Source organism: Branchiostoma floridae, chromosome 12, assembly GCF_000003815.2.
Source record: "Branchiostoma floridae strain S238N-H82 chromosome 12, Bfl_VNyyK, whole genome shotgun sequence".
In the NCBI taxonomy this organism is placed as follows: Eukaryota; Metazoa; Chordata; class Leptocardii; order Amphioxiformes; family Branchiostomatidae; genus Branchiostoma; species Branchiostoma floridae.
In genome coordinates, this window is record NC_049990.1 from 11,534,726 (window position 1) to 11,545,300 (window position 10,575).

A 10,575-nucleotide genomic window follows, 5' to 3' on the forward strand; every position below is an offset into this window, starting at 1 on the left:
TAAGTGTCGTTCTTTGTTACGTTACGTTTGTTTCAATTTTTCAGATCAGATTGCTTTGGGCGCAGTTGGTTCTGCCGTAGTATTTATCGCCCTGGCCACAACAGTCATATTCTTCTGGTACAGGTATGTGCATAGTGCTATACTCCCCGAGAGCACCGAACTACAGTTTGAAATGATATTGTTGGATGTGTATGTATTTTATCAGTATATGCAGTGGTGAGTTTTCTTGAAGGATTTTAAAATTTAAAATGTGTCCACTCCAGTCAGCAGCACCATTGTTGATGAAACACGTTGTCAATTACGTGCTTCTTCCAAAAGTCAATAACGATTTGGTTACAGGTGTGACATATTTCTTCATTGATTTGTTGGCTAAACTGAATTACGACTTTCTTTATTCACAACTAACATCTATAAACAGCCAACGTTTCTGTGACCGTCTGTTACCTTCATCACTGCAGCTAGGGGGCGCTCCTAGATGATGAAATTATTCACGGGTTTGGGTGCTACAGTGTCAACCTTTTCTGCTCACGGTATTTTCTTGCGTCGCTTTTGACACGACCAGGAGCTGTAAATATGAAGCTGACCTTAACGATCGCAGCCTGTGGATGATCGATTATAGTGACATTGTCATCGAAACACACGGCCACGGGTCGACCCAAACGGACGTTGAGGTAACGTAGAACCGGTAACCCAGAATAAGACAACACGCTCTCCAGTATGTTGCAGTCACTGAAACAAGCTTCTCGGCGTCAAAGTGTACAGTTTTTCTTTTCACTTATCTACGATTTCTATAAAATGAAAAAAAAAAATAAAAGAAAAAAATGACTAAATTTACTTTTACTATTTAGAAACTTTTTATGAATTGTCACATTTCACTACAAAAGTTGTTTCAGATAAATATCACAGAATGTCATTTGTTTTACTCGAATATATTTGCTACAATACAATAAGAGTATGACTATGTATGCAAATTTATCAGAACAGTATTCTGCTCAAGTCCTAGCCCTATGCAGGAAACAATACTATTCACTACGATACCTTTGAACCCTTCAAAACCGGTTAAGGCCAAAGGGATCGTATTGCGTTACTCAAGGGTAAATAACGGTTTAAAAAGATTAAGAAAATAGAAGATATAGACATTTTTGAAATGCAATTCATATGTGGCTTGGAAGGTGATCTGCAGCATACTAATGCGCTTGTTGTGAGTACCTGCCCCCCTCCCCACCAAGTCATGAACACCCATGCATGTTTTCTTGGCAACACCGCTGTGGTTCGTGTCTCCCAAATCTCAGGAAGTGTATGCTCGAGCGGAATTTGACTGACCAGAGTCTTTGGATAGTCGATTACGCCGACATCGTCATGCCTGAACATCCCGTTGGTCATTCCTCTGTATCTCAGGTATGATTAAAGGCAGCCTAAGCAATGTTATAGAAATAAAAGTGGAAATAATCTGGATAAGGCAATCTGTATGAAATTGATATCTACTGCATTGTATTCCCACATTTACATGCATTATTTCATACTTTGAGTGGTTAAAAAGGCGCAGAAACAAGCCGCACTAGGATTCCCTAAAATTGAAACTCACAAAAATTAGGCCTTGAACTAGCGTCCTTGTGCCTTTGGGGCATCGAATTTTGGCTCCTTGAATGTTGGTATGGAATAGAGTTGCTTTATCTTATAATTAACTTTGATAATTGAAGTTCTGCAACCCTGACTCGGGCTAATATTGCTTGGGTTACCTTTAAGGCAGTTGTACTAAAGAGACATGTGCCTTCAAATGACACTTGTTGTTATTCGCTGGGCACCATTGTTTAACGTATGTGTTTGTACTGTAATTTCTAACAAAACAATTTGACTTGCCCAAGTTTTCAACTGTCCAGCTCCAGTCTTTGCCAAGCATAAGTTGCAGATAGTTTGTAGCAGCCCTCGTCACTGTTGAGGGATGGTTGATAGATACCGATGTCAGTGATGTCTCTTACTTTTCTTGCACGTTGAAAGTCTTCTTATTTCAGGGCAGTGCACGGGCAAGCAGTCAAGGTTCCCAAGTCACTGGAAGTAAGAATATGACTAAGAGCATTGGTGGCCAAACTCACACGTCTAGTGGCAGCGGCACCACCACTGAGAACATATTCCACACCATCAAAAGTGGAAAAACTATCATCGGGAAATACAAGGTCAAGAAACAACCACATACATGTTGTATCTGTCCTATAACCTCCAAGCAGATTCTAGTAGTATATCTGAGGAGGAGTGAAGCCGGCCTAGAAGTGCGTATGCAACCGGTGCCCGTCTGACTACATTTGGCCGACTATACTCCTTGGCTAGCTTTGATACTATCGTATGGCACCGTAGGATTTGCATGGATATTATCTGTCGTATACAATTTAATCTCTACAACTGGATATAATTCTGGACGCTACGAATGGCACACATCACACACACTGGAATGAACTGGCAGGACTAGCACAGTATGTACTGGATACTACTGGAAACACTTGGAAGTATTAATCTCCGAATGCTATCCAGGTGTACGGATTTAATTGTCTAGGAATATTGTTATCATTGATTTTTTTTAACCTTCTTCAATGACATGTAGTATATACATTGTTCCGACGGCTACAACGCCTTATATCAGTATTGTGCGAAGCTTTGTGTCGTTATTATGAATAAACAATGACTACCATGTATCATTTTGCTTTTTGACAGATGTCATGTCATGTTGTAACGTTATGTTGAATACAGCATGTTGTTTTAAACATGGAAGGCATTATCACATTATGCTATTACACAAACTGTATACATTTTGACAATATCCTTATTGCAACATAGTATCTACGGGCTAATGTTTCAGGGTAACATTGTGGCCATGAAGAAGATAGAAAGGGAGAAGCTGGTGATCACACGAAAACACCTGACGGAGTTCAAACAGGTAAAGCATTTTATCGACTCCGGGTGTAGAGTCTTTATCATCTTTGGACGCCTGTCTGTGTTGCTCTGTGTCTGTAGTTATTTGAATGCACCAGTACTGTCAGAAGAGTGACATGAAGTTGATGGGACGATGGCCACATGCACCAAGGTCACACTTATCGCGAAGGTCAGCCGTACTCAGTAAACATGCCCGTAGCCAAGGTTTTGGTGTGTGTGTGTCGGGGGGGGGGGTTCTTTTTAATACTTGTGGGACCATCGAGCGCCGCAGGCGTGAGCTGCCTAGGGGGCTCCGGGGGCATGCTCCCCCACAAAAATTGAAATCTGACCCTCTGAAATGCCATTTCCTCCATTTTTACGGGCAAAATTCGCAGGCTAAGTTTAATGGAATTTCTATTAAAATACGCAAGGCCGTTGGCATAAGTCTTTGAGGCCAACTTCCCCGACCTATTTATTACCATGTCCGACACCGAAGGCGCGAGGTGTCGCAATGGAGGTCGGGGAAATTTTGAAATCTGGATTCTCTGAAAAGCCATTTTCTGCACTTTCTGGAGCATATTTTTAAAGGCTTACTAAGATTGAATGAAATGTCCATCAGTGAAAAATGGAAATCAGTCATGCCTTCGAAAAACATCTTGGACATAAAAAAGTGGACCTTCGAGCGTGAAAAAGCGAACCCCCCGAACCCCCCTGGCTACGGGCATGGTAAATACCGGAGTGTTTAAACTTGCTCCGTAGAATCCCAAAACGGCAGGGAGTACAGTTCAGTTCAGTGGTAGAACCAGCCGTTAATCAGACATGGCAGTCCCAGTCTTGCGGCCTGGAAGAGGCGGGGAGATTTTGTCCTGAGTTTGAGTTTGCATTTCGCATTTAAGTTAACTCCTTATGCTGGTTGCTTTCGCTGTAGTGACAGGACGTGTCATGTTTTGCATTGGAAATTGCAAAATTGTTTTTTTTTTCAGATGAGGGACCTGCTCCATGAAAATGTCAACATCTTCGTAGGCGCTTGCATCTACCCACCCAGAATCTACCTCATCACTGCCTTCTGCTCCAAGGGAAGTCTACAGGTCAGTCAGAGAATCAGATATTCATAGATACGTAGTTTATGTAGTTGTCAATACTGCTATATGTCATTACACTTAATGTATAATGTATGGCAGATTGTTCTCTACTTGATATACACGTACAAATAGCCATACAGTGTAACATAAAACTTAGATAAATAACAAAATAAACACGGATCTGTTTCAGGAATTGAGAACCTATAGGTAGTACTAATACCCTATTATTAGTATGGAAAAGTTTGTCTTTATTAAAACGTAATGTCGATCTTAAGGATGAATAAGACAAAATATGAATAATTCGTTTTTTGTAAGTAATATTAAAAGCACCGTTCGACATTGATTGGGAACGACCTACACTGCTGATCTTGAAGAAGGAGCATTGGCCAAATATACCTGATACTCACTGTCACTTGTCATCTTCACACAGTCCAGTATAATCTATGTATCTATCTAGTATCTATATCTCTCTCTATATATATACATATGATTATATGTATATCAAACAAACTATATCACGTTACTTCACCGCAGGACGTCCTTGAGAACGATAGCATACAGATCGACAACAATTTTAAGATGTCGTTCGCTATGGATATCGCCAAGGTAACGTAATCTTGCATGGTGCACCAGTATTGTGTTCGTTCATATTGGTGGTGATTACAATGTCATGGAGTAGCTATTTTCCCCAAAGGCCAAATAAAGGTCAAATCCATTCCACACGGTGTCATCAAATCATTAATTCTGTGCTTTGCAAATCTGTAAAAATTATTCTAGGTCTCTTTATGATCATGACAACACATATTAAGCCTTCCCCAGTCTGATAGAAGAAAGCATATGGCAGAGAGGGAATATGTGTGAGCTTGAAAGCTTGCAATTTACAACGGTGACAATGCTTGAAATGACTTCAGGCTAATTGCCGCTTTACGTCGATCGAGTAGACATCCAGCATGATCCAGGTAATAAGATATGCCAAAAAGCAGTTATTGAATCAACTGGATATGATTTAGGAAACGATAAGACGTTTCAGATAGCATCCACTATCTTTCGTCAGTGACACTGAAGTGATCTTGGAGAACCGGGCCGGGTCTTTCATACCATAACTTTGAATGCAAAAGAGCTGAAGACAAATGGCCGCTTTACTGCATAGAACATCTGCAAGGAGATGTAGAGGAAAATAGCTACCCCCTCTGACATCATGCCCCCCTCCCCATCCCATTGCCGTCACGATTCACCGTGTTTCTACATCCAGGATCTCCTGGAAAATGACAGCATAAATCTTGACCAATCCTTCAAGATGTCCATTGCTGTCGACATTGCTAAGGTGAGGGGTTATCAGACCAGTGATGGAACTCCTTTTGGGGTAGCCTGTGATCCAGTCGTGTTCGGCCTACGTCTCGATCTTTGATGACAATACTTTGTTTCGAAGGCTGAACACGACTGGAAACCAGGCACTTTTTGGGATCCATCCATGTTGTAAATTAGCAATGTGCACTGATTATATCGACAGGTACAAAGGGAGATTCACGTAAGTATGCCGTTTGTCACTTTCTTGGATCCAATACTGTTATATACTGTCTTTATCTCTGTGTATACTGTAACAACCCAATGGCAATGCTATGTTCTTTGCACACTTAAAAAACTAACATTCTCGATCGAAATTGTTCACACCTTTATCAATTGGATAGGTAGACTTATGTAATTGATCGTATGTACCTTGTCTTATTTACGTTTACTTTTACGCTATACATCTTGTTTTAATGTGTACATTGAATTAATTGTTTTATATTCATACCCACATCTTTTTTTTTGGGGGGGGGGCATTTTTCTGTACACTGTGCTTCTTTTGTATGAATACGTGTGAAAGAAAAAAAATGCCCTTGGATTTATTTTTGTGTATTATACATGTATAAAGATACTTAAAATACGTGTTACCTTGATGCAATGCTTGTATGTATTGGTTAAGGGGATGGCCTTCCTGCACGGGACGGTCATCGCTTCCCATGGCAGACTGAAGTCCTCGAACTGCGTGGTGGACAGTCGCTGGGTGGTCAAGGTGACAGACTACGGCATGGGCGACTTCAAGTGTGACCAGGATGACGCGGTTTGGGAGTCAGAACACGCTCGCTACACTGGTATGCAATGTGATTTTTGTTTATCTACAGGAACAATCTTTCACTAGATCTAGACGTCACTAATTGATGTTTTCATCTCCCTTCATCCATCCATCCATCCATCCATCCATCCATCCATCCATCCATCCATCCATCCATCCATCCATCCATCCATCCATCCATCCATCCATCCAATCATCCATCCATCCGTCCGTCCGTCCGTCCCTCCATCCATCCATCCATCCGTCCGTCCGTCCATCCATCCATCCATCCATCCATCCATCCATCCATCCATCCATCCATACATACATACATACATACATACATACATACAAACATACATATCTACATGCATATCTATATTTATTGAGATTACACATTTTATCACACCGCCCCAGACATGTTCTGGACTGCCCCAGAGCTGTTACGCTGTGCCGCCAATGGAAACTACGGTTCGCAGAAAGGCGACGTCTACGGCTTTGGGATCATCCTGGCGGAGATCGCGCTCCGGAGCGGCCCCTACAGCGCACAGTCTGTCCTGGATCCGAAAGGTAAAATAACTCTCATAACATTACCTATTATGCACATGATGGGCGACCTCGACTAACATACATATACCAGCTTGCTCGTGATGTGGGGTTGCGGATTGAGGGGTTAAAGAACGCTATGGGGGACAGAGACGTTTGGAAGAGGAGGACCTGGTCCGGGCAAGTAGCCCGCGACGATGATGATGAGCATAACTTATGTGTCTACAGCAAATGAAAGAATGAAACATATTTTCTATGTTAAGCAATGAAGATGAATGTTAACCAGCAGTGCTAACGTTGGTGTTCTTTCTCGTGGCATGTTCCAAGAGCAAGTTAGTTGTCATCATGAGAGAAAGAAAGCTTTGAAAAAAATATTGAATTTAAATTAATTTGTATCAAAGGGTTTCATTTGTATTAACTGAAGTAGACTCTTCGAAGCTTACGCTAAAAGAGCTAACATGATATCCAGATTGAGGGCCAGTTTACGTTGCTTATCACCGACGGGACATTCATTTATTATAGAATATATTAATATTGTGCCAGTTATCAATGAAGAGTTGTGCGGATAGTTCATAGGTGATACAACTATAGTCGTTATATTGAATCGGACACGGCAGTACAGGTCATGGGGTCAATGGATGAGGCTACTATTTCAGGAGAGGTGTTGCTTTTGGTCTATTAGTTTGTATTTTCCCAGTTGTGTATATATTCCTACTAGTCACGTTCACCGTATGCTTAGTCCAACTGGAAGTAATCAATGGACACACATAATTAAAACCTGATCTCCATATTGAATGACTAACAATCAAAAAAGGGATTTCTTGACATTTCACCGACATTGTGACATTAGTGAGCAAATTTTCGCTGCTGTTTCAACTCCAGGCATTATACAAGCTGTGAAGTTCGGCCAGGAGCCCGTGTACCGTCCCGTCGTGCCGCAGGACAGCTGTCTGCACGAGATGCACCGCCTGATGGAGTCCTGCTGGGCGGAGCTGCCCGACCGCCGGCCAAGCTTTCAGTCCATCATCTCATGGCTCAAAAAGATGAACGGCGGAAAGTTAGTTTTGTTTATGGCCATATTCGCATAACCAGTAGATACTTGAACTGTTAGACTTACCATACTCTTAAGCAGTGACTGCCCACTAAATAATTAGCCACATTTACAACAACAATACGACAGCCTGTGCTTCCATCTCTGTTTCTCTCTGTCTGTCTGTCTGTCTCTCTCTATACATATATGTATATATGCTATAATGTATGTGTGTTTGAATGCGCTTGTGTGTATAATCTAACATACAAACGAAAAAACGAAAACAAAAAGTAGTGTCACTAGAACTTTGATTGAGAATTCAACAACTTGAAGGCACAGGGCAGAATTTTTAATCCTATACTTTATTCACACATATAACAAGTGATTGAAGATGATTATTTTAAACTAATACCTTCTGTCTCATGCTTGTATATAAGATGAGACCACTATTCTTTGAAAACTATTTGCTATGTATGCTACCAGGTTGATGACTGTGGTGGATAACATGTTCTCTATGATGGAGAAGTACGCCTCTAACCTGGAGGAGCTGGTCCAGGAGCGAACACAGCAACTGGACGAAGAGAAGAGGAAGACAGACGAGCTGCTCTACCGAATGATACCGATGTAAGGATCCTAAACACTATCAACAAGGCAAATAAAAAAGAGAAAGAGATCTTTTGTTACGTTATATGTATTCATTGTGATAAAAATTTACGTTTTATGACTAGCTTTTTATAAACAATTGCAAACGCTACCAAATGACACCAAGGTAAGGATCTTAAACACTACTAACAAGACAAGTTAAACCACCTTTGTAACAGAGAAGGAGATCTTTTGTTACGTTATCTGTATTCATTGTGATAAAAAATTACGTTTTATGACTTTTCATAAACAATTGCAAATGCTACCAAATTATACCAAGGTAAGGATCCTAAACACTATCAAGACCAATTGAATCATCTTCGTAACAGAAAAAGACACCACTTGTTACGTTATCTGTATCCATTTTGAAAAAGATTACGTCCTATGATTTCAAATTTCCTCCAAGCAATTGCAAACGTTACTGAATGCTACCATTGTAAGGATCCTAAACACTACCAAGGAGACCAATTGAACCACCATTGTAACAGAGAAACAGATCATTTGTTGCGTTATATCTGTATCCATTTTATAAGAATTTGTGTTTTATGATTTACCATAAAAAACGTTATTGTTTTGACTCCTGAATAGATGAAGCCACAGTATAGTTTATGCAGTTTCTCGTACATAACATGGAGATGGACATGATATACTCAGCAGGATGAAACGTACATATTGTATGATACTAAAGGAACTGTGAGTTGAATATTTTGTTTGCTTATTTCTCTGAAAATAGTATTCATTTAATCAATGAGAATTATCTTAAAGGGACCGACTATGATGTTGATATGATTGACGCTTCATTCAACAATAATCAGATACGATCATCTTCCTATCAACAGTTTTGTGGCCAACAAACTGAAGGTCGGTGAAACCATCGCACCCCAGACCTTCGAGTCCGTGACCGTGTACTTCAGCGACATCGTGGGGTTCACCAAACTGGCAGCTGCAAGCTCGCCGCTTCAGGTAGGGGTTCCTCTGTCATCAAGAAAGTAGACTAGAATTCAGTTACTTTTCTCTAATTTCTGGATTTAGGAAACCTATATGAAATGTAGTAATTATAGCCAAAAAGAAATTCGAAAGGGAACAAGCATAAAACTTAATGCTAAACACAAGAACAGTAAAGTCATCACAGATCAACTGACGAAGCTTATATTTGCTGATATTTTAAGATATGATAAAGTCAAAGGGGTGCATGTTGATCGATACCAAACTTATGGTATGAACATTCTTATTTTCTTCAAAAGGTTGTCGACTTTCTGAATGACCTGTACACACTGTTTGACGGCGTCATCGAGAAGTATGATGTTTATAAGGTAAGGCAAGGACTGAGGTTGAGTATGTCCAGATAATAAGTATATTTTATTTAAAGAGATTGATTAAGGGAGTAAATTAATCCAATGTAGTCACAAATACTGGAAGTTTACATTCATATACAATGTAGAAATACCATCTAAACGATATGTATAATTATATTATATGTATGTATCTTTTGTGTACCTATGGGTTTTAACCTGAAATAAAGAATAAAGAAGAAGAAGATATCATACAACGAAATCAAGTCATGCACATATATCATCTCGTAAACAGTTGCATTATGCACACTATTCATGTTAACCGGTTAGACATGGGTATGCAGAGATTACTAAATATAATATTTCCCTATGTTTGTAATAAACTTAAGACTAGGATGATTTAGGTTAATTCACTTAAGACTAGGATGCTAGAGGTGCAATATGAAAGAGATATAAACTTAGAACGACCCATTGCCGGCAGTACGTTTGTGAATGATACGGCATTATTTCAATTCAATTCAAAAGTCCGTTTTTTTTTCTAAAATATTGTTCAGTTGTATATATTGAGTTTACTTTTTTCGCTCCAGGCACCTCTTTTGATGAGTAATGTACGGAATGTGCCTTTACGCTCCATGGCTGTTGTTTCAGGTTGAGACTATCGGTGACGCCTACATGGTGGCCTCTGGGCTGCCTGAGCTGAACGGGAACCGCCACGTCAGCGAGATCGCCACCATGGCGCTGGAACTTCTCTCCTGCCTCAAAAACTTCACCATACGTCATCTTCCACAGAAACAGCTCCAGCTGCGCTGTGGCTTCCATACAGGTTCGTTTTTATTAAATACTAATATACGGTTATGACCTGCCCTGAGGTCTATACGGTTTCCTATAACCACCGAATGAACAACCGAGTCCGCGTAGCGGATACACCGTTATAACACCGAAGGAAAGCGGGTCGTTAACGTTATTATCATAATTCATTTAGAC

The 10,575-nt window shown here is 40.3% G+C and overlaps 1 protein-coding gene across 1 annotated transcript in view; it reads left to right on the forward strand.

The window, feature by feature from the left end:
- The window catches only part of LOC118426979 (atrial natriuretic peptide receptor 1-like), a 17,920-nt gene that overhangs the window by 5,679 nt on the left and 1,666 nt on the right, over nt 1–10,575 (forward strand). Inside the window, exons 7-19 of the mRNA XM_035836613.1 lie at nt 45–123; nt 1,293–1,398; nt 2,013–2,174; nt 2,852–2,929; nt 3,888–3,992; nt 5,239–5,310; nt 5,953–6,121; nt 6,499–6,651; nt 7,510–7,684; nt 8,141–8,281; nt 9,139–9,262; nt 9,544–9,612; nt 10,240–10,414. Coding sequence (XP_035692506.1) covers nt 45–123; nt 1,293–1,398; nt 2,013–2,174; nt 2,852–2,929; nt 3,888–3,992; nt 5,239–5,310; nt 5,953–6,121; nt 6,499–6,651; nt 7,510–7,684; nt 8,141–8,281; nt 9,139–9,262; nt 9,544–9,612; nt 10,240–10,414 — 1,608 coding nt within the window. The remainder of the gene's footprint in view (nt 1–44; nt 124–1,292; nt 1,399–2,012; nt 2,175–2,851; nt 2,930–3,887; nt 3,993–5,238; nt 5,311–5,952; nt 6,122–6,498; nt 6,652–7,509; nt 7,685–8,140; nt 8,282–9,138; nt 9,263–9,543; nt 9,613–10,239; nt 10,415–10,575) is intronic.